We start from the raw sequence: 24,420 nt of genomic DNA on the forward strand, positions 1-24,420 counted from the left end.
GGACCACACAGGCCTCCTGAAGGCCGCTCGGCGTCCGCGGAGCCGGCGGCCACGCCCCCACAGCGTGCTTCCGGCGGATGCCGCCCTTTAACCCCGGAAGTGGGCGGGAGAGGAAGCAGCTGGTGATGCTGGAACCAACATGGCCTCCCCTGCGCTTCTCGGCCCTTCGGGCCCTCGCTGCCTTCGACTGGCCGCTGGCTTCCGATTGATGCCTCTGCTGGGGCTGTGGCTGTGGTTGGCTGAGCCTGGTCTGGGCCGCGTCCATCACCTGACGCTCAAGGTAAGGCTCGACGCGGCCGGACTCGGCGGGGAAGGCCGGGCCGCGGAGGGCGCTCGGAGCCGGGCGGGCCGAGGCCCGGCCGAGGGGCGGAGCGCGGGGCCTGGCTCACCGTCCCGCGAGGCGGCCCCGTGGGGTGCTGGGACTGCGGGCGTCGTGCGGGCGTCCTCGGGGCCAAGACCGGAGGCGAGGGGGGGGAGCGGTCGACCTGCGGCCTCTGACCCCAGCCTGCTCTGCGAGCTCCCCACCTGCCTCCAGCTCTGCCCCCCTGCGCCCCGCTCTCCCATGCCCTGGCACTACAAGTCTGGAATACTTGGCGGGGTGAACCTGTGTACAGTTCCTTAGTTTTTAGCTTTTCTCTCCTCTCTCCTCTGTCATCGTCCGTCTGGACCTAGAATGATCCTGTAAAGTCCTCTACAGCTGACACGTGCCGTCGTTAGTTTAGGTTAACAGAACAGGTTAATAGGTATATAGGAAATGAAAGAGTGCGTCACCATAACACATCTTATTATCGTAATATACTCCCCCCCACACACACCCAGGAATCTAACTTTACAAAATTTGTCTTGTCAAAATACATTGCATTGTGCCCCGGGTTTGGCCTAGTGGTACAGTGTTTGCCTACCATGTACCAAGACCAGAGCTCGATTCCTCTGTACCACATATAAAGAAAGAGCCAGACATGATGCTGCGGCTCAAGTGGTGGAGCTCTATCCTTGAGAAAGCCCAAGGACAGTGCTCAGGCCCTGAGCTCAAGCCAGGACTGGCAAAAAAAAAAAAAAAAATACATTGCATTAACCATGAAACATTGTATTTTTTTTTAATGCAGAGTTTAAAGAATATAGAATCTAGATCTATCTTTAACTGGTGAGGAAGGGGTTTCTGGGGCTGGAACTCAGGGTCTGGGTGCTGCCTCTTAGCTTTTTCTGACCAAGAATAGCACTCTACCACTTGAGCCACAGTTCTACTTCTGGCTTTTTGGTGGTTAATTGGAGTAAGAGTTTCACTGACTTTTTCTACCTAGCCTGGCTTCAAACCAAATCGTCAGATCTCAGCCTCCTGAGTAGCTAGGATTACAGAGGTGAGCCAGCGTCTACAGCTTCAAGCAGATCTTACAGGAGATATGTGTTACCATTTCTTTTGGCTTCTACCTACCAGCCGTGTGGAATTCCTGGGCCATATTGTAGACCTACATTTAACTTCTTTTTTTTTTTTTTTGCCAGTCCTGGGCTTGAGCTCAGGGCCTGAGCACTGTCCTTGGACTTTCTCAAGGCTAGAGCTCTACCACTTGAGCCTCAGCACCACTTCCAGCTTTTTTTCTATGTATGTGGTACCGAGGAATCGAACCCGGGTCTTCGTGCATGCAAGGCAAGCACTCTACCACTAGGCCAAACTCCCGGCGCCTTTTTTTTTTTTTTAAGAATTTATTAACATTGATTTTTACATATTTATTTTTTATATTCTTTTTTTCATATATTTTTTATTGTAATTAATAGAAGGGTTACATGATGTTTGCCAGATAGATGGTGCATTAATTCCCATACTTACATCATATTTCAAATGACGATTTAACAAACAAGTATTCAAGAAGGGAATCTATATACAATCACTGGCACTTATATTTTAGAACATACTTAAAATTAGGCTGAGGGTTTCTATGTCATAGATACATATTAATTTATGTAATAAAACATTATGTCTAGAATCATAGATTTTTGTGTCTATGTAGTTGTGTTTATATTTCCAATACCATGTTCATAGCATTGGGTATGCAAATATTGAGTCCTTGCTCTTGTACTGTTTGGATCTAATAGCCACATATTAAGGATACCATGCGCCTTTTGTTCCTTTGGTCTTGATTTGTCTTAATCAATATGATTTGCTCTAGATTCATCCACTTCCCCGTTGGCTATGTAGAATTCCATTGTAAATATATATATATACCACATTTTCTGTATCCATTCATCTGCAGTAGGGTATCTGGATTAGATCTGCTTATTTTATTTTTTATTTATTTTTGTTTTGTTTTTTTTTTGCCAGTCCTGGGCTTGAGCTCAGGCCTGAGCACTGTCCTTGGATTTTTCTCAAGGCTAGAGCGCTACCACTTGAGCCTCAGCCCCACTTCTGGCTTTTTTCTATGTATGTGGTACCGAGGAATCGAACCCGGGTCTTCGTGCATGCTAGGCAAGCACTCTACCACTAGGCCAAACTCCCGGCCCTTTTTTTTTTTTTCTATGTATGTGGTGCCAAGGAATTGAACCCGGGTCTTCGTGCATGCTGGGCAAGCACTCTACCACTAGGCCAAACTCCCGGCCCTAGATCTGCTTATTTTAATATAACTATTTCCTTCCTTCCTTTCTTCCTTCTTTCCTTATTTTTTATTTATTTATTTTCTTGTAGGTTGGTGGAGCTTGAAATCAGGGCCTAGGCACTGTCCCTCAGCTTTTGTTCACTCTACCACTTGAGCCACAGTGCCACTTTTGGTTTTCTGGTGGTTAGGTAGAGATAAGAGGCTCACAGACACTTTTGTGTCCAGGCTTGCTTTGAACCACGAATCTCAGATCTCAGCCTCCTGAGTAGCTAGGATTACAACCGTGAGCCACTGGTACCTACCTTCCTCCCTCTTCTCTCCTTCCCCCTCCCTCCCTCTTCCCCTTTCCCCTTCCTCCCTCCCCCCGCCAGCTTTCCTCCTCTTTCTCTCTTCCCCCTACCTTTCCTTCCCACCTCCTCCCTTTTCCCCCTCTTTCTGTCTTTTTCTGTCTCCTTATCGTTCTTGCCAGTTCTGGGGCTTGAACTCAGGGCCTAGGCACTGCCCCTGAGCTTCTTTTTGCTCAAGGCTAGTACTCTGCACTTGAGCCACAGCACCATTTCCTGCTTTTTCTGGGTATGTGGTACTGAGGAATTGAACCCAGAGTTTCATGCATGCTAGACAAGCACTCTGCCACTAAACAACATTCTCAGCCTAATTTCTAAGTTGTGTGTCTTAGTACTTTTTTTCCCCCCGGTCTGGTGATATTGAGGTTTGGACTGCATACCTATTAGGCAGATACTTTATGACTTGAGCCACAGTGTCTTTCTTTTAGTTGATGTTGACTTCTGCTGATGGTTGCATCCTTTTGTTCATTATGTACACTTAGCTCTAATCATGCTATTTCTTTTTTGTCACCAATGAGTCTTGAACTCAGGGCCTGGGCGCCGTCCTAGAGCTCTTCTGCTCAAGGCTAGCACTCTACCACTTTGAGTCAGTCTGACTTCTGATTTTCTGGAGGTTAATTGGAGGGGCTACCCTGAAGCCCCGCACCTGGTGGCTTACTCCTGTAATCCTAGCTACTTAGAAGGCTGAGATCTGAGGATCGCAGTTTGAAGCCATCCCAGGCATGAAAGTCTGTGAGATTCTTACCTCCAGTTAACCACCAGAAAACTGGAAGTGGTGCTGTGACTCAAGGGGTAGAGTGCTATCCGTGAGCTGAAGAGCTTTGGAACAGCGCCCAGGACCAGAGTTCAAGCTCCACAATGACCAAAAAAAAAAGTGTCCTACCTTGGCTGACTTCAAACTGTGATCCTCAATTCCCAGCCTCCTGAGTAGCTAGACGTGAGGCAACTAATCACACTACTTCTTTTTTTTTTTTTTTTGGCCAGTCCTGGGCTTGAGCTCAGGGCCTGAGCACTGTCCTTGGACTTTTTCAAGGCTAGAGCTCTACCACTTGAGCCTCAGCACCACTTCCGGCTTTTTTCTATGTATGTGGTACCGAGGAATTGAACCTGGTTCTTCATGCATGCTAGGCAAGCACTTTAACCACTAGGCCAAACTCCTGGCTCATCACGCTACTTCTTACTGCAATCTCACAGTTTTGTTTCTGGTTGGTGATGGGACTGGGTCTGGGCTCTGTCCCTAAGCCCCTTTTTCTCAAGCCTCCTGAGTAGCTAGGATGACAGGCATGAGTTATCAGTGCCTAGTTATGACTATTCTTTTGAGTAATAGCTTTTAGAAAACATCCTTAGTAATTGAGTGATTTTTCTTCTTATACATTTTCTTACATATTTAGATACATTCCCTTTCACTTCTTAGGCTTTGCAGTTAGATTAAGCAGTGTTTGGGGGCTTTGCTAGGAAGGCTAGGCTGGCCTCCATCTCTTGATCTTCCTGCCTCAGGCTCCTGAGTACTGGGGTTACTGGCATGTACCATCATGCCCAGGTGGCTTTTTGTTAAATGTCCCCTTTCCATGTGTGGATTGCTATCTGTTTGTATGAGCATGTGATGTAACAATATAGACTGAGTCTTCAAATAATGCACTGTTGCTGGAAATGCACGAGGCAGGTGTCACTGTGCATTATGACACGGTTCAATCAAGTTTAGAAGCACACATGATACTGTGTGATGTTTATGTAAAATATAATAGTAGTAGTAGTTTTATTTGTTTTCTCTGGCCTTGTATGTACCATCCTCTCACCTAGGTTCACTTCATCACCAGCCCTTTGCCTCCCCCGCTACTCTGCAACAAGTGTAGCACAGACATTGGATAATTCTGAATTGGAGGGAAGTAGATATTTGTTGCTACTCTTCTTTTTTTTTTTAATTGTAATGTATAGTGGGGTTACAGTTATATTTGCTAGATAGTAGGTGCATTACTTCTCACAAATTGATACCTCTATGTTTTTGTCCCCATTTCCCTCCCCCCTGTTGCTACTCTTTTTAACTGTTGTAAGATTACAAACTAATTGGTTAACTCTTTTTGCAGCCCTCTTGTCTCACTCTCAATTGCTCATATGCACCCCCATGCCTACCATCTGTAAAATGCAAACCATTTGTAAAAGTCAGGCACCATTCATCTTCTCTCAGATGGTTTGTCTCTTGAGGGCAGGAAGTACTGCCTTGCCTTGTTGACCCAGGTTGCACAGGGTGTAGGGCTATGGAGACTTAGTGGGCTCATGTAGAATAAGGGAAGGAGTGCGTATTTGTGTTTTCTACTTTTTTTTTTTTTTTTTTTTGCCAGTCCTGGGGTGTGAACTCAAGGCCTGAGTGCTGTCCTTGGACTTTCTCAAGGCTAGAGATCTACTACTTGAGTCACAGCCACATTTCCAGCTTTTTCTATGTATGTGGTACTGAGGAATCGAACTCCAGCCCATGTTTTCCACTTCTTCCTGAAGAGCACTTGCTCCTGTTTATAAAAGGAGAAAGCCAAGCTGGGCATAGTTGCTCACACCTGTAATCTTAGCTACTCAGAAGGCTGAGATCTGAAGACTGTGATTCAAAGCCAGCCTGGGCAGGAATCTGTGAGACTCTCATCTCCAGTTAAGCATTAAAAAGCTGTGAAGCTGTGGCTCAAGTGGTTGAGCTCTAGTCTTGAGCAAAAAAAAGCTCAGGGACAGTTGCTGGACAGTTCCAGTACTGGCACACACAAAAAAATATGTTGTGTTGAAGGGTAGTCTTGTGGCAGAGCACCTGTCTAGCATATATGTGAGGTACTGGGTTCAGTCATCCCACATATCTAAAACCTTCTACGTATCTGTGTCTCCAGATACATATGTGTATGTATGTATATCCATATATGTGTATATATCTGATATAATACACATGGATGCATATAGATCCATCTGTATTTTATTTATTCATTTTAGCCAGCCCTAGAGCTAGAACTCTGGGCTTGGGCTTAAGGTTAGTACTCGATCACTTGAGTCACAGCACCACTTTGGGCTTTTTCTGAATAGTTTATTGAAGGTAAGAATTTCATAGGCTCCTGTCCAGGCTGGCTTTTTTTTGCTCAATGCTAATGCCCTACCTCTTGAGCCACAATGCCACTTCCAGCTGTTTGGAACTTTATTTATTTTATTTGTTTTTGCCAATCCTGAGGCTTGAGCTCAGGGGCTGGGCACTGTCATTGGGGTTTCTCAAGGCTAGAGCTCTACCACTTGAGCCATAGCATCACTTGTGGCTTTTTCTATGTATGTGATACCAAGGAATTGAACCCAAGGCTTTGTGCATGCTAGGCAAGCACTCTACTACTAGGCCATTCTTCCGGCCCTGTTTGGGACTTTATTGGAGATAATAGGACACCTGTCCTATAGTGAAGGGTATTTGCCTTCTGAGCTTTTTTTTTTTCTTTCAGCTGTATGATTTTTTTTTCCTTCAACCATGATAATATGGTATCGAGTTTTATCTTAACTGGTTGATCTTTTTATCCATCCCACTCATAGGCAAGGCACATACTGCTTCTTGAAAGGGTCCCACCATGGACCTTCTGCTCATTCAGTCCAAGTCGCCCCCTTGCCTGTCTTTATCTTCACTATATTTGGTGGCTACTTCATTGAATCTCATGCTAGCCTTTAACTTTTCCTTGGCTTAACATGATTTTGCCATGCTTTTCACAGAAAATGTGTCTGACCTTTACTGCATTGTCACCACCTTTGGGGCACTGAGCTTTCTTGTCAGCACTGTCACTCCCAGAAGCTGCACCCCTTCCCTCCTTTTCCAGAGTCACTTTTTCCTTTGGGCGGCATCTTCTAAACTCACTGTTCTAATGAGCCAAGCCCCACTTCCCATTTTCTAGACGTTAATTGGAGAAAAGAGTTTCAGGTCCTTTTGTACCCAGGCTGGCTTTGAACCCACTTGTGGCTCACACCTGTAGTGCTAGCTACTCAGGAGACTGAAATCTGAGGATCATAGTTTGAAGCAAGCCCAAGCAAGAAAGTCTATGAGACTCTTACTTCAAATAAGCTATTCAGCAAAAGCCAGAAGTGGTGCTGTGGCTCAAGTGGTAGAGCGCTAGCCTTCAGACAGTCCAAGGATAGTGTTTAGGCCCTGTGCTCAAACCCAGGACTGGCAAAAAAAAAAAAAAAAAAATGGGGGTATTACTGTTTGAACTCATGGCCTCTAGCCTGCTAGACAGGTGCTTTTCCCCTTAAGTTATCTCCCAAACCCCTTTTGTGCTTTATTTTTTTGTTTTGTTTTGGTTTGGTTTTTTTTGCCAGTCTTGGGCTTGGGCTCAGGGCCTGAGCACTGTCCTTGGACTTTCTCAAGGCTAGAGCTCTACCACTTGAGCCTCAGCACCACTTCCGGCTTTTTTCTGTGTATGTGGTACCGAGGAATCGAACCCGGGTATTCGTGAATGCTAGGCAAGCACTTTACCACTAGGCCAAACTCCTGGCCAATTGTGCTTTATTTTTTAGATAGGGTCTCAAGTTTTGCTCCAGAGCTGGCCTCAGACCAAGATTCTTCTGAGTGTCTAGATTTACAGGTATGCGTTAGAACACTCAGCTTTATTTTTGTTGTTCTTACTTTTCATATCTTTCTTTGTACCTTGGGCTTGTATTAAACTCCTGATCCTCCAGACTCAGCCTCCTGAGTGCTGGGACTGTAGAAGGGTTAACATCCTGCTTAGCTTTTGAAATGTGTTTTGACTTTAGAAATAGTTTGTTTGAAGTAAGGGCAAACTTTTCAGAACAAGTTAAAATAATACAAAATATTCTGGTGGTTAATTTTCTCTTATAATTGACAGCACTTCATCATTATCAAACTAATCGTGTTTGCTCATTTGTTTCAATTAAATCTTATAAGATTTTAATTGGGTTAGGGCCAACAGTGTTTTCAGTGCTTTCAGGTAATTTGTGTGTAAGGAGAGCCCAGAAAAATCCATATTTCTTACTTTCAATCCTTTCTAGGAACTGTAGTGTGTTTGTTTTATTTATTGAGTTGCAGTGCCAGGGATTGAACCCAGGGCCTCAACCACACACGCCAGCAACAGTGAAGACTGGCCTGGCCATTAGAGATTTTCAGGCTGATTCTTTTCAGTACTGTATTCCATCTCCTGTTTGTTTGACCTTGATTTCTCTTGAGTGAGTCAGCTAGCGTTCATTTTACTGGATAAGCAGCTTACAGTGCTGTTGCAATTTTTTTAAGCCCTTGTCAGAAATATATGCTGAAGCCTTGGTAGAGGAAGTGACAGAATGTCTGGTAGCTGAAAGTGGGGTCCGAGAGAAGTACCGAGAGAAAAATCTGCCAGGAGTTAATGGCTTCCTCTTCAAGTTCAAAACAAAAGATGTATTTATTTAGTTGTAGAAAGCATGAGAAATTCAGAGTGTTAGATTCACTTTGCTTGTTTACTTTTCTTTCCTCCCTGTGCTGTCAAGGATCCACACTGCTGCCTTTTTAGGACCATAGCAGAGGAGAAGACGGAGCACTGAGGGTGCCACTTCCCTGTGCCACCTCATCTCCAGATGCTGGCTGAGTAACCATGCTTGCCCAGATGCCTGCTTCTTATGGAGAAAGGACCATTTCCCTTTGAGACTGGTCTCTTTCACTTCTTGGGCCTCAGTCCTTAGTGGTTTTGTTTTGTTTTGTTTTGCCAGTCCTAGGGCTTGAACTCAGGGCGTGAGCACTGTCCTTGGGCTTTCCTCAAGGCCAGCACTCTTACCACTTGAGCCACAGCACCACTTCTGGCTTTTTTCAGTGTATGCAGTACCAAGGAATTGAATCCAGAATGTTGTGCATGCTAGGCAAGCACTCTACCACTAGGCCAAATTCCCAACCATTCCTTAATGGTATTCTATAAATATTAGTTTATATTGAGTTGAGCAGAATAAAGTGGGATAAGTGTTTTTTGTTGTTTATTTGTGTTGCTGAAGAATGAGGGTGTAAGCCAGCACTCCCACTGAGCTGTTCCAAGCCAGAGTGCCTTGAGTGTGTATCCTTCTCATTAGTGACCTGTGGTCTGGGAATTCCTGTATGTCTATGACCTGTGTGAGTCTTGATGAGTGAGCTGTTAGCATAGGTGTTTGTCCTCCAGGTATTAATGGAAAATGCCAGTGCTTACCTTAGCAATCACTCTTGACTTCTAATATATCAATACAATACATAAGCATTGTTAGTAATTCAGAAAATACAGAAAGGTACAAAAATTATACCTGTTAGAGTTTAGTGAAATTCTTTCAGTACTTAGAATTAAATGCAGTGTATCTGATGGGTGGGGTTTTTGGTTGGTTTTTGTTTTGTTTTATTTTGGGCTGGTCCTGAGGCTTGAACTTGGCACTATCCTTGCTTAGCTTGCTCAAAGCTAGCACTCCTACACTCTTATCACTTGAGCCACAATTCTACTTCTGGCTTTTTTTTTGTAGTATAGTGGAGATAAAAGTCACACAGACATTCCTGCCTGGATTGGCTTCCAGTTGTGATTCTCAAATCTCAGTCTACTGAGTGGCTAGGATTACCACCAGCACCTGGCTTGGTTTTGTTTTTGAAACAGGTGTCACTGTTGTAGGCCCTCAGGGAGCACTTTGGAAGATGGTGTAGAACAGATGGCCTGACTGACTGCCAATCCCAGCTTTCCTATTACACACTTTGGCCTTGGGTCATCATTCTTCTGCTCCTGACTCTCATCCCAGCCATGGGGCTGAGTGCAAGGATTAGAAATCACTGGGAAAGCCCATGATACATAGTGCACTGGTTGGAAAGTGCAGCAATATCAGTCTATATACTATCAATCTATATACTATAACATTATGTCTGTGTGTGTGTATATATATATATATTATATATATATATTTTTTTTTTTTTTTTTGGCCAGTCCTGGGCTTGTACTCAGGGCCTAAGCACTGGCCTTGGGCTTCCCTCAAGGCCAGTGCTCTACCACTTGAGCCACAGCACCACTTCCAGCTTTTTCTCTGTATGTGGTACTGAGGAATCGAACCTAGGTCTTCGTGCCTGTTAGGCAAGCACTCTACCACTAGGCCAAACTCCCAGACCCCCATCATATATTTTTATGCCTGTGTAGTTATGTTTAAATATCCAAGACCATGTCCATAACCCTGGGTACCCAAATATTGAGTCATCGCTCTTATACTGTTTGGATCTAATATCTACATATTAAGGATACCATGTGCCTTTTGTTCCTTTGGTTTTGACTTATCTTACTCAACATGACTTGCTCTAATTTCATCCACTTCCCAGTGAATGCCATTATTTTATCTTGTCCCTCCCCCCACCTCACAGCCCTGCTCTTGCATCCATGCATGCCAGTGTGGTTTGATTTGTCTTATCCTGCCTGAAGCTCATGCAGGTGGTCGCAGTTGCCAGGGGTGGTTTCTGGTCACCTTCCTTCCCTCTCTGTCTCCCTGTATGAAATTGAATTCCTTTCCTTGCATCAGGATGGTAGTAGATGTACACTGTCCTTGGAAAAATAGTCATTTTTCTCTCAGAAGGGCAGGGCAGGAGCCTTACTGTTCTAGTTTTTTCCATTTCGCTGCTCCATGTCTGTTCAGCAGATGACTCTTGTGTCCTTGTTCTCTACAGGAGTGCAGGCTTGCTTCTAGGGCCTTTACTCAAGTCTAGCAACCCTGCTTTAAATGCATAGCTGAGCACTAAAGAAAATAAGGGAAGCTCCCAGGGGTCAGCCCAAGGAAGAGGGTTGAAAGAGGTAAAGCAAGGGCCAGCTAAGGCCGCCCTGAGCCTTGGATTTCCAGCAGTTGTGGAGGACAAATGGACAGAGGACTCAGAGCTAGTCAGGGAGGGCACTGGAGCCTGGCCCTTCAGCTCACTGAAGGGCCCCTAGTGGCCACGAAGTGTGTTGCAACTCTGCCAGGGAGATGGTTTAAGTGGTTTATGTCCATAAAAATGGACAGGCTAAGCAAGCACTCTACCACTAGGCCAAACTCCCGGTCCCTCCTGTGTTTCTTTATGAGATTTGTTTCCTATAACCCATCATACATTATGTCATTTTTAGGTACAAATGAACTTAAAGAAAATGGAATTATAGATTAGAAAGTAGACTCCCCTTCATCCTGCAATGGGAGGAGCAGGCATGCATACATTGATAAAGCTGTGCCCTTATTTTTTTTATTCCTGGGACTTGAACTCAGGGCCCGAGCACGGTCTTTGGGCTTTCTCAAGCCTAAACCTCTGCCACTTGAGTCATAACACCACTTCCAGTTTTTTCTGTGTATGTGGTACCGAGGAATTGAACTCAGATCTTCATGCATGCTAGGCAAAACACTCTACCACTAGACTAAATTCTTGGCCCCTGAGGCTGTGTTCTTTTTTGTTTTTTTTTTTTTGTGGGTCATGAGGCTTGAACTCTGGGCCTGGGCGCCGTCCCTGAGCTCTTCAGGTCAAAGTTACCATACTACCCCTGGGCCTGGGTATGTCCCTGAGCTCTTCAGCTCAAGGCTACCACATTGAGCCATAGCTCCACTTTTCATTTTCTAGTGATTAATTAGAGATAAGAGTCTCATGGTTTTTAGTGCTGGGGCTGGCTTTGAACTGCAGTCCTCAGATCTCAGCCTCCTGAGTAGCTAGGATTACAGGCATGAGCCATCACCCAGCAGTGTTCTTGAAGTGATGTTGGCCACTCGCTCTTCCCCTCCCTTGGGAACGTGGAGTGCTCAGAGCATGACGGGCATTGTACTGTGAGGGAGAACACACTGATGTCTGAAATGTGTTTCATCCAGCATGGGTTCACATGCTAGCTGGGCAGCAGTCTGCCCCATTCTCATACACATGTGCTGGAGGACATTGTATCCACTGGGTGTTGTCTTCTGTACAATATCAATATTTTAGGACTTTCTGAAGAAGAAAGATAAGATTCTGCAGCCATATATATACTGTGAGCATATGGAAGGAGGCTACTGTAGTTTTCCAGGCAAAAGAGTGATTATATTAAAATCATCCAAAATTTCCTTTTTCACATTGTTAATTCTACCACCATATGTCTCTGTAGGACGATGTGAGGCATAAAGTTCATCTGAACACCTTTGGATTCTTCAAAGATGGGTATATGGTGGTTAATGTCAGCAGCTTCTCCATGAATGAGCCTGAACAAGCCTCAGACAAGAATTCTGATGTATGTAGACTAAGTCCCCATCTGGGAGATGGGCTGGTCGGGTGGAAGTGGTTATCATTGTAGTTTAGGTCAAAAGCTTCTTTTCTTTTCTTTTCTTTTTTGCCAGACCTGGGCTGGAGCTCAGGGCCTGTGCACTGTCCTTGGACTTTCTCAAGGCTAGAGCTCTACCACTTGAGCCTCAGCACCACTTCCAGCTTTTTTGTATGTATGTGGTACCAAGGAATTGAACCCGGGTCTTAGCGCATGCTAGGCAAGCACTTTAACCACTAGGCCAAACTCCTGGCCCCTGTCCCTAAGGTTTTTTACATAAGGCTGGCATTCTACCATTTGAGCCACAGCTCCACTTCTGGCATATTTTGGTCGTTAATTTGGAGGTAAGAGTCTCAAGAATTTCCTGTCTAGGCTGGCTTCAAACTATAATCCTTGAACTCAGCTACCAGCATAGTTAAGATTATAGGCATGAACCATGACACCCTGCCCTCCACAGGATTAAATGTGAAGTATCAGAATATGGAAAGTTAAAACTTGTGAGGACCAAAATACATAGTAACCATCTATTCGTTTTAACATCTAGTTGCAATTCTTTTTTTTTCCCCTTGCAGTACTAGGGATCAAACAAAGTCTTGCCCAAGTTAATGTTCTATGAGCCATTCCCCCGGCTCTGAGTAGAGTATCTAGTAAAATATTGCATTGTTACAAAAAAAGGCTAAGGAAACTGGGAAGAAAGGCTGCACAGGTGTGGGGTTTATTTCTCATCTGTCACCCTCTCCCTTAGGATATCGGCTTCAGCCTTGAACGAACAAAGAATGACGGCTTTTCTTCTTACTTGGTAAGTGTTTAGTGGCAGCCTGCCCACTGGTTTTATGGGAGCCCAGGACAGTGGGTGGAGCCCCTGCTTTCCTGGAGGTCCACTTCCAGCGGGTAGTGGCTACTTTGATGTCCAGACATTTTCCAGTCTCTCTGTGTACTTTGTTCCCAAAAACTTTCTGCCTTGTTCTTATATAAATGAACAGGATGAACTATAATTGACTTCTTCTTCCTCAGGATGAAGATGCAGACTACTGTATTTTAAAGAAACAATCTGCCTCTGTCGCCCTTCTAATCCTAGACATCTTCAGAAGTGAGTAAGTAATACTAAATTCCTTCCTTTGACCCTAGAATACAGCTAGGGGGTATTTAGTCTCCCACTCACCTTCACTGGGTGTCTGCCAATGTGTTACTGTGTCTGTCAGAACTCAGTACTGGTGGTGACACACCATGAGAGACCTGCCTCTGGGAGTTGCACATTAGTGGAGAGACAGAAGGGCAATGAAAACGGTAACAGCACAGGAGAGTGGTAGAAGGGAAGATCACCTATAACTGTGCTAGGGAAAGGAAGAATCGGATCATTTTTGGGGTCTAAGCAGCTTCTGGTGACTTAGTTTTTACCAGATGGACAAAGAAAGAAAGGGCTTTGCCAGCAAAGGGTATGGTCTGTTCAAAGGCATGTAGAACATCATACTGCTTTCAGGAAGCTTGTTTGTTATTGATAGAAAATACATCAGCAGAAGCTGGGTACCAGTGACTCATGCCTATAGTCCTAGCTACTCAGGAGACTGAGATCTTGAAGGTTCAAGTTCAAAGAGCATAGGCAGATAAATCCTAGTAACTCTTATCTCCAGTTAGCAAAAAGCCAGAAGTGGAGGTATGGCTTAAGTGGTAGAATGCTAGTCTTGAGTGAAAAGGCCTTGAGATCAAACCTAGTACTAGTTTAAAAAAAAAAACAAATGACAGATAGGCAAAGCAGGCATGGGTCCAGATAACAACTTCTGCCTTTCTCATCTGTGTGAGATTTGAGGACTCTGGCTCACTTACCTCAGTAGCCATGGTACCTGTCCCATAAGATTGTTGGAGAGGCCTGAGGCTATAATTGTGGCTCAGGTGATAGAGCACCTGCTTAGCATGCATGAAACACTTTGTAAGATCCCTAGTCAAAGAGAGAGAGAGAGGGAAAGAGGGAGGAAGATTGATTATAGGTAAGGATTTCTGGCATTCCGGTCTTTCTTTAAAACTTTTAAACTGAGATGAATTATGGGACTCACTGTTCTCAAATTCGGCTCATTTCCACCTGGCACCATATGGTCCTTTGTGTATAATTTCTTCAAGCAGTGGCAAGCTAGAAACACTGTGCTCAGACTTGCTTTCAAGGTCAACTACACAAAGCCCAGAGAAGGCAAATTTAAGATGAGCCTGACGAGAGAGGAAAAATAATGAAGAAGCTCTTCTAAAACAAAACAACAAAATAGTTATAGGCTAAATAGTACAAACATTCTCCATAATTGCTTATGTTCTCATCTAAGAACATGAGGTCTCCTCCATCCACTAGGACTTGAGCTAGCTTGCTGGAATATTGAGGACAGAGAAGGCCTCACCTTGAGACTCCAGGTGTGACCCATGGGGTGAGGGACAGGCCTGCTACAGCTTGCTGAGGTTAGGAATTCAGTGCTTTTCACCTTTGCTCTGCTGTCCTTGGCATCTGCTCTTCTTCACAGGTGTCCCCAGCCAGCACCATGGGAGAGACAAGAGGGAACATGTCTCCCAGTCAGGTGGAGAAGTGCCTGCCTGCTGGCGCTGAGATTGTGTGTGCACTCAGTCATACGAACTACCCTGGGTCCTGCTGGGCTGGAAGGAGTTAACAAGAGAGGAGATAGAGTGTTCATTGCACAGCCCCTCTCATGGCCCCTAGCCACACTTTAATGTCTTAGTGCTTTTTTGCCTCTTGTTCCCTTTCACTTTGCACCAATTGACTGAGCACATTAAGGATACTTAGGGGAAACTAACAACACCATGTTGGTTTTAGAAGAAAACTGCCAGGATGTTCATGCAGCTGCTTCTTAGCTGGAAGACCTTGAGCAAGTTCTTTTATTGAGGGAGCAGGGTGGAGAACTGGGAATGAACACAGGATCTCATGCATGCTAGGTGAGTGCTGTGCCACTGAGCTACCTTGCCAGCACACTGACCAGTTCTTTTATTATTTTTTTACACATTTAGTTTTATTGTAACAAAGTAACTTGTGCATTTTTCAATTTTTTAAATTTATTTTTTATTTTTTGGCCAGTCCTGGGCTTGAGCTCAGGGCCTGAGCACTGTCCTTGGACTTTTTCAAGGCTAGAGCTGTACCACTTGAGCTTCAGCACCACTTCTGGCTTTTTTCTTTGAATGTGGTACTGAGGAATCGAACCTGGGTCTTCATGCATGCTAATTAAGCAAGCACTCTACCACTAGGCCAAACTCCCTGCCCTGCAACTTGTACACTTTTAACATTTAAAACTGAATGTCATCTTTCCAGTGAAAACAAAAGAAAATTTAAAAATAAATGAACAAAATTACAATAAAGAAAGACCAGTTCTTAACCTTCTGCACCCCAGTTTCAGCATCTGTACAACGTGAATAGAATCAACACTGTAGGACATCACAAGGACAACCAGGGAGTGATTTGGAGCTTCACAGGATGCCCAGCATGCTGCACTTACTGAATGACCAGAAGCACTGCTTGAACACTCATCCTTCCATTTTGTTTGCATGCAGAGTAAAAGTCAGATCTCCACTGGAAGCTGGAACCCAGTTTCCAAACATTATCCTCAGCAATGACAAGAAAGTCCAGGAGCCTAAGGTCAGCCCTGTTCCAGCGGGCAGCCAAACTCAGAAAGTACCAGGTAAAACTGAAGGGCAAACTAGCATTTGATTTTCACCAACCCGCTCTGTCAAAGGTTCAGTTCACAGCAAGAACAGGATCTGTCATTGCCTTAGCACTGTCCCATTGTAGAGTTTATCATAAATACATAGCCACGAGAAGAAAAGGGAAAAATGTGAAGATGTAGAAAAAGGCAATCATCTCTCCTATTCCCAGTGTTAGAATGTAGTCATTTATGTTTCCAGATTAAGCTTGTATCTTATGTTTAGAACATTTGCTTTAATTTTTTATTTTTATTGTTTTTGCCAGTCCTGGGGCTTGAACTCAGGACCTGAGCACTGTCCTTGAGCTTTCTCAAGGCTTGATCTCTACCACTTGATCCACAGCACCACCTCAGACTTTTTCTGTGTATGTAGTAGCAAGGATTTCTTACATGCTAGGTCAGCCACTCTACCACTACGCTACATTGCTGGCCCCAGGAAACTCTTACCTCCAGTAAACTATAACACTCAGGCCTGAGAGTAGGGCAGTAGCCTTGAGCTGAAGAGCTCAGGGACAGTGTCCAATTCCCACTACTGACAAAAAAAAAAAATTACAATGGTGCTTAGGTGCATTCTGTCACTTGTTCACCCTTTCCCCTAAGGAAACATGTTTGCTGTTCATGCTGTTCTTGATGTATCCAACTGTTTGCTTGTGTGGTACTTCCCATAGAGTGGGTCACCAAAATTGGAATTTCTGGTTCAAAGGGTATGAATACTTTGAGAATAGTGACACTGGTTCTGAACTTCCTTTACAATTGAGTTGGATGAGTTTATAGTACTATCATAAATACAGAGTACTATTCATTTTCTTGTAGCCTCTCCAATTTTTTTTTTGTGGGGGGGAGATGGGTCATGGGGCTTGAAAGAAAAAAAGAAAAAATAAAGGATTATAATTTGCAAGTGGAGGTAGAGTATTGGCCTTGAACATAAGATGCTCAGGCACAGTGTCTAGGTCCTGAGTTAAAGCACTATAAGGAGCAAAAATATGAAAAGTAAATTCATTTCCTTATGGGCTCGGAATGTGGCTTGGTGGTAGTGTGTTTGCCTAGCATGCATGAAATCCTAGGTTTGATTCCTCAATACCACATTAACAGAAAAAGCTGTAAATGACTATGGTTCAAGTGGTAGACTGCCAGTCCTAAACAAAAAAAATTCAGGGACAGTGCCTAAGGCCATGAGTTCAAGCCTCAGGACTGGCAAAAAAAAAAAAAAAAAAAAAAAAAAAAAAGGCCAGTTTGTATATGAAGTGGTGGCAGTCCATAAGACTCATTTTTTTTCAATTATTTGGTATTAATGGGAGCCTCATAAAATGATTGTAGTACATGTATGAGCAAACTACAGTAATACTTTTTAATCTCTTGTTTGTAGATGGTACAAAGTCTAAAAGAAGTACAGCGGATTCAAAGGTAGGAACTTAGCTACCACCTGCACTCAGCTTTTCTGTGTGTCTGCACATGTATTTATGAATATACATATGTGTATATGTGCATGTATGTATACAGGCATGTATGTGTGTGTACGCATGCGCTTGCCTACCTGATCTACAAGGAATTATCTTCTTTTTAAAGAGACACCATTGACATCCTAAATGCCCAGCATTTGTACTCTAGTTCTAAGAGAACGTGATGCTTTCTTTTAGTCCTTTTATATTTGTTACTGTGAAAATTGTGTTCATTTATTTCCAGTTTGTTGCAACAGACATTTCTTTTGGGAATCCTTCAAAAAGGCTTGCCCTGTTCATTTTAATATGTGTCTGTTGTTCACTTTTCATGACTGAAGACCTGTGTTTTCACATCCACAAATACTGAGTGCTAGATTGCACAGCACATCCATGCTAGAGGTGAGGAAAGGGAAGGCACTCCAGCTAGGGAGACCTCAGAAGGATTCCAGGCTTAGAGTCTGGGGAAGAGGAAGACAAGGAAGGAGAAGAAAAATGGCCTAAAGAGAGATTAGATGGAGGTACCAGTTGCAGTGGCTCACGCCTGTAATCTTAGCTACTGAGGAGGCTGAGATCTGAGGATGGCAGTTCAAAGTCAGCCCAGGCACTACAAAGCCCATGAAACACTTATCTCCAGTGAATCACCAGAAAACCAGAAGTGGTGGCGCTATGGGTAAGGGCAGTAGCCTTGAGCTGAAGAGCTCAGGGGCAGCACCCAGGCCCAAGTTCAAGTCCCAGACTAACCAAAAAAAAAAAAAAAAATAGATTAGATGGAGGAAATACATGATGCATAGGCCTATTGGAAGTGAAAGTCAGAGAGTGGCATGGGGGGCACCCTTAGATGATTTTTGGTCAGACAACAGAGGGCAGATGTTGGAGAAGAACATGTCAGGGACCAGGAAGGACTGCCGTGATAGCATGGGTGTAAAGTGAGAGGATCTGGACTAACAGAGGTCAGGTGGGGGAGTGGAAAGGAAGAGAAGAGAAAAGTAGTGCTAGAAATAGCACAAAATCGTAGTTACTCTGGAGACAGATCTGAGGATCTGGTTTGAACCAGCACGGCAGAAAAGTCTGTGAAATTATGTCTCCAATTAAATAGCAAAAAGCATGGCTCAAGTTGTAGAGCAAACACTGCTTAGCAAGCACAAGTTCAAACCCAGGTTAGAAATTGTTCTGCTAAAATTTAAATGAAGACGGAATGGGGGAACAGGAAAGAGAACAGAGAGGCTATTCTGATTAAAATGTGCATTGGTGCACTATTCACCATAGCAAAGATATGGAACCAACCTAGATGTCCCTCAGTTGATGAGTGGATCAACAAGTTGTGGTATTTGTACACAATGGAATTCTATGCTGCTGTCAGAAAGAATGACATCACCCCATTTGTTAGGAAATGGAAAGACTTGGAAAAAATCATATTAAGTGAAGTAAGCCAGACTCAAAGGAACTTAGGCTCAATGGTTTCCCTCATTCGTCATAATCAGTAGAAACCTTGGGCTCTACTAGCAGAGATCTGCAATAGAGCAAAATCTTGATACATAAGGCCATATAATGTGAAGCTAATTGAAAGGACCTCCAGGATAGTGAAACAAAAGCCATATAATGAATGATTGTTGTCCTTAATGTAGTATGTTGTCTCTCATCTCCTTTGCTGTCCCTTGGTTATCTCATATTGTTATAGTATCTCACTTTGTTATCTGATATATTGAATTTATTTGTATTTGGATATTTGAAATTTGATAGGGAAGGGGAGAAAACCAAGATGGGTGGAGGGTGTGGGGGGGAGGGAAATGGGTACCAAGACATGTGAAAGAGTATCAATGTATGTGAATTAATGCACCTTCTATCTGGCAAATATCATGTAACCCTTTTACTAATTACAATAAAAATAAATAAATAAATAAAATGTGCATTGGTGAAATACCATGGTGAAACTTCCCGGTATGATATATTTAAACAACAACAATAACAAAAGGAACATCAAGAGAGTAAGTGCACTGTGGCTCAAGTGGTAGGGTGTAAAGCGCTCAGGGCCAGTGCCCAGACCCAGAGTTCAAGCCCCCTGACTGACCAAAAAAAAAAAAAAAAATGGGGCCGGGAGTTTGGCCTAGTGTTAGAGTGCCTGCCTAGCATGTACAAAGCCAGAGGTTCAAGTTCTTGGCACCACATACACAGAAAAGGCCAGAAATGGCACTGTGGTTCAAGTGGCAGAGCACTAGCCTTGAGCAAAAAGTGTCCAAGGACAGTGTTTGGGCCCTGAGTTCAAGCCCCTGGCGAGAGAAAGAAAGAGAAAGAGAGGGAGAGGGAGGGGCGGCCAATGTTGAGATGGAAGAAACAAAGGGGAAGATGAGTGGAGAGTGAGTGAAGGTGAATATGGTCCAGTACTTTATGTGCATACACGAAAATAGAGCAGCGAAATGTGCTGAAAATACGTTAAGAACAAGGATAGGCAGAACGGGAGAATGACAGGGAGTGAGGTTCATCATTGTACATTATTTACTGAATGGACATGACACAATGCTATTTAAAATGTAATTTTTTAATTTTAATAAGCTTACTTTTTTTTCGCTACTATCATCCTAAAACCGATTATTGTGTCTTTTTAGTCAGCAGGAGAGAAATCTTTTCCAATATATAACAGCAATGGAGCAGTTTCATTTCAGGTATGTCTTGACTCAAAGCACAGTAGAATTTTGTTGTTGCTTTTTTGTCTGTTATGGGGATTGAACTCAGGTCCTGGTCACTATCCCTGGGCTCTTTGCTTAAGGCTAGTGCTCTACCACAGTTCCACTTTCAGTTTTAACTGGAGATAGCAGGGATTTTCCTGTCCAGGCTAGCTTTGAACTGTAACCCTTAGATCATCCTCCTGAGTAGCTGGGATATAGGTGTGAGCCTCCAGCGCCCAGTCGCGGTAGGGTTTTTAAAGGTGTTTTGAAGCTAGGAGTACTAGCTTAAGCACAGTGCGCATTGCTCACTTGAATACAGTGGTGCTCATTGGAACAAGTGAACATGATGGATGTTTTTGCCACACGTGTATCCAGTCAGAAGCCTTGGACTGACTGCAGTTGTGAGCCTGAGTGATGAGGTCCAGACCCCCAGGCCCTTGTGCCTCCATTTGGTGCGTGACAGAAGCATGGGATTGTCCATGGAAAGGGCCATTGACGGGCTTGATGGTAGTATGTTGGAGAGTTCCATGAGACCCATAAGGGGCCTCTGGGCCCTGCTGGCATAGTCACTAATGTGTCTGAGCCTCCCCATGGCTGCACCCTGGTGGGTTTTGAACTGTCCTCAGAGATGCTCAGGAGCCAGGGGACTTTGGACAACTTTTTCTTTTCTTTTCTGTTTTTTTTTTTTTTGGCCAGTCCTGAGTCATGATCTCAGGGCCTGAGCACTGTCCTTGGGCCTTGTCAAGGTTAGAGCTCTACTACTTGAGCCACAGCAGCAATTCTGGGTCTTCGTGCATGCTAGGCAAGCACTCTACCACTAGGCCAAACTCCTGGTCCTGGACAACTATTTCTGCACCTCACTGAAGACCTAACACTGAATAATGAAAGGAGGAGCCCTGTTTCATCATATGCTGTGGCTCAGTTTTTCAGTAAAAGTACTTTGTAACATACAAACGCACACAAATTATGTTTTACTATCAGCTCATAAGAACCACTGCCTCTTCTCAGTTTCATTACTGGAAGTGTAATTTGCTTGCAGAGGAAATCACAAGTCTTAAGTGTATGTACAACTTGGTCAGTTGTGACAGACAGAATTCACCCTGTCAAGATGCTGTGTCCCCCAATGCACATGGCAGAAGGTCTTAATTCCTAACACTGGAGATTGTGTGTGCCTTCCAGTCCCATGGCATCCCCCTCTTTGCTGGTGGAGCAGCTGATGGCTCCAGGGTGCACATTTGCTTCCGATGTGAGCGGCTATCCATTTGTGCCAGCGCACTTGCCAGCCTTTCCGCCTGGCCTCCATGGCCCACATGGCCAGGCCCCGGCTGGCTCCTTGTTCATTCCAGTGCCACAAGAGCCACTTTAGCCTCTTGAAAAGATTAGACCTTGCTCAGCTCTGGCTCTATGCTGGTCTCTCAGAATCCTTCTAGACATTGCCAGATGGCATCCTGTCAACAGAGCCTCCCCCGAGTGCCCTGTTTTAAATTCAGCTCCATTCTCTAGTCCTGCTCTGTGTCTTCTTAGTGCTTTCTTCTAGCGTGCCATGGGAAAGACTTGTTCTTTTTCTTTTTTTCTTTTGATTTTTTGAGATAGAATCTCACTGTGTAGCTCAGGCTGCCCTTTAATTCAAGATCTTCCTGCTGGGAATACAGGTGTGCACTGCAGGCCTACCCCCAAAATTAAAAAAAAGCTTTCTTTTTTTGGGGGGGGGGGTGAGCTCAGGGCCTGAGCACTGTCCTTGGACTTTCTCAAGGCTAGAGCTCTACCACTTGAGCCTCAGCACCATTTCTGGCTTTTTTTCTATGCATGTGGTGCCGAGGAATCGAACCCGGGTCTTCATGCATGCTAGGCAAGCACTTTAACCACTAGGCCAAACTCCTGGCCCTTTTTTTTTTTTTTTTTTTTAGATGTATGTGGTACCAAGGAATTGAACCCAGGTATTTGTGCATGCTAGGCAAGCACTCTACCATTAGGCCAAACTCCCGCCCCTGAAAAGCTTTCTTTTTCTGCCTGAGTGGACTAAAGACATGCTTTGACATTTACTGTCATATTTTGTGACATATTATGACACATATTGGCTGAGTGTGTTTTTTGTTTTGTGTTTTGTTTTGCCACTCCTGGGGCTTGAACTCAGTCAGGGTATGAGCACTGTCTCAAAGCTTCTTTTGCTCAAGGCTAGCATTCTACCACTTGAGTCACAGTGCCACTTCTGGCTTTTTCTGTTTATGTGATACTAAGGAATCAAACCCAGGGCTTCATGCATGCTAGGCAAACACTTTTACCACTAAGCTACATTCCCAGTCCCTCTTTTTTTTTTAAATTCTTAATGTGGAGAACAGAATGTATAATACTTATATTGAATTTAATTGTAAATAATCACCTTTACAATCATCTGGTAAAAGAAATAGAGAAACACATATGTCCTCCAGTGTCCGCCGATGAAAAATACCATTATAATCATTGCCTAGCTTCTGTTTCAGTGAATTAAGTATATGCCTGTAATCCTAAGCACTATACATATGGCAGGTTGCCTTTTTTTCTGATAGTAATATATTTGTAAAATTGACCGAGGGCAAACTGGGTGCCAGTAGATCACTCCTGTAATCCTGGCTACTCAGGATCCTAGGTACTGAGGATTGTGGTTCGAAGGCAGGAAAGTTCATGATACTCTGAACTATCCAAAAGCCCAAAGTAGAGATGTTTCTCAAAAGGGTAGAGTACCAACCTTGAGCAAAAAGCTACAGGTCAGTACCCAGGCCTGAGTTCAAGCCCCAGAACTGGCACCCATACTCACAAACAAAATGCCAAAGGGGGAATCTTATTCTTAGATAGGGATGTACATTTTGGTTAGCATTGAACTTCATTTGAGGGCAGGATGGCAAAAAAAAAGGTTTGACAGAGGAGGTGAGTATGTAGACATCCACAATGAAACCCCTTTATATAATTGACATATATGACCAAAACAATGAAAGTATGAATACTCACACCCAGGCCAAAAAAGAAAATGAAATAGAGAAAAATGTAGAAATACAACTTTTGTTATTAAAGTCATAGGTTTTAGTAATGAAATACTGGTTCCTTTAAAAAATAATACAAGCCGGGCCAGTAGTTTAGCCTAGTGGTAGAATGCTTGCCTAGCATGCACAAAGATTCCTTGGTACCACATATACAGAAAAAGCTAGAAGTGGTAATATGGCTCTAATGGTAGAGCTCTAGCCTTGAGAAAGCCCAAGGACAGTGCTCAGGCCTGAGTACAAGCCCCAGAACTGGCAAAAAAAAAAACAAAACAAAATCCACAAGCCTCATTTTTTTTTTTTTTTTTTTTTTTTTGGTCATGGGGCGTTGTCTCTGAGCTGTTTAGCTCAAGGCTACCTTCCTTCCCCCTGAGCCACAGCACCACTTCCAGTTTTCTGGTGGTTAATTGGAGATAAGAGTCTCACGGACTTTAATCCCGGGACTGGCATTGAACTTTGATCCTCAGATCTGGGCCTCTTGAGTAGTTAGGGTTACAGGTGTGAGCTACCATGCCCAGCTAAGCCTCAATTCTTTTTTCAAAAAAGTGTATGATGTGAAAGGGTATCAATGTATGGGAATTAATGCACCATTTATCTGGCAAATATCATGTAACCCTTCTATTAATTGCAAAAAAATATATATTTAAAAAAAAGAGTGTATGAGGGCCTGGAGTTTGGCTTAGTAGTAAGAGTACTTGCCTAGCATTCATGAAGACCCAGTTTCAATTCCTCGATAACACATATATAGAAAAAAAAGCTAAATGGTGCTGTGGCTCCAGTGGTAGAGTGCTAGCCTTGAGCAAGCTCAAAGACAGTGCTCAGATCCTGAGTTCAAGGCCCAGGTCTGGCAAAAAAAAAAAAAAAAGTATGTGAGCTTGGGGGAAGAAATAAACATGTTTGGGTTACAGAAAACCTCTCCATCGGCAGACCTGGGTAAAGCAGGAGTAGAAGTGGGAATGTAGACTGAGCTCTACCATTATTGTAAAGTACCAAGAGTGAAGACTCCACTTAGCTCTTCTCTGGTTTAATTTGACTACATGCTCTGTTCTATCCATTTACCACTTCTTCTTCACCAGTTTTTCTTTAACATCAGCACTGATGAGCAAGAAGGCCTCTACAGTCTTTACTTCCATAAGTGTGCAAGTGCAAGTGGAATGTTCTCATTCAGCCTGGATGTGAGTACCTTTGCTGGGGGATGGGCCCTGTCAAATTCAGCAGATCTTTGTAAGAGTAGTTTTGAGGGGCTGGGAATGTGATGTAGCAGTAGAGTGCTTGCACAGCATGCATGAAGCCCTGGGTATGATTCCTCAGTACCACATACACAGAAAAAGGTGAAGGTGGTGAGCAAAAGGAAGCTCTGGACAGTCAGTGCTCAGGCCCTGAGTTCAAGCTCCAGGACTGGCACAAAAAGAAGAAGAGGAGGAGAAGGAAGAGTTCTGAGTCAGTGGCTCACGCCTGTAATCCTAGCTTCTTAGGTGGC

General features: G+C 43.9%; 1 protein-coding gene across 1 annotated transcript in view; it reads left to right on the top strand.

The window, feature by feature from the left end:
- The first annotated feature begins 112 nt into the window (after positions 1–112).
- The window catches only part of Gpr107 (G protein-coupled receptor 107), a 60,939-nt gene continuing 36,631 nt past the window's right edge, over positions 113–24,420 (top strand). Inside the window, exons 1-8 of the mRNA XM_090330815.1 lie at positions 113–280; positions 11,986–12,108; positions 12,884–12,937; positions 13,153–13,232; positions 15,676–15,803; positions 17,191–17,228; positions 19,867–19,923; positions 24,017–24,115. Of these exons, the coding sequence (XP_090186941.1) occupies positions 140–280; positions 11,986–12,108; positions 12,884–12,937; positions 13,153–13,232; positions 15,676–15,803; positions 17,191–17,228; positions 19,867–19,923; positions 24,017–24,115 (720 nt within the window). The 5' untranslated portion in view covers positions 113–139. The remainder of the gene's footprint in view (positions 281–11,985; positions 12,109–12,883; positions 12,938–13,152; positions 13,233–15,675; positions 15,804–17,190; positions 17,229–19,866; positions 19,924–24,016; positions 24,116–24,420) is intronic.

The sequence above is a fragment of the Megascapheus bottae genome, chromosome 3 (assembly GCF_031878675.1).
Source record: "Megascapheus bottae isolate mThoBot1 chromosome 3, mThoBot2.hap1, whole genome shotgun sequence".
Classification (NCBI taxonomy): domain Eukaryota; kingdom Metazoa; phylum Chordata; class Mammalia; order Rodentia; family Geomyidae; genus Megascapheus; species Megascapheus bottae.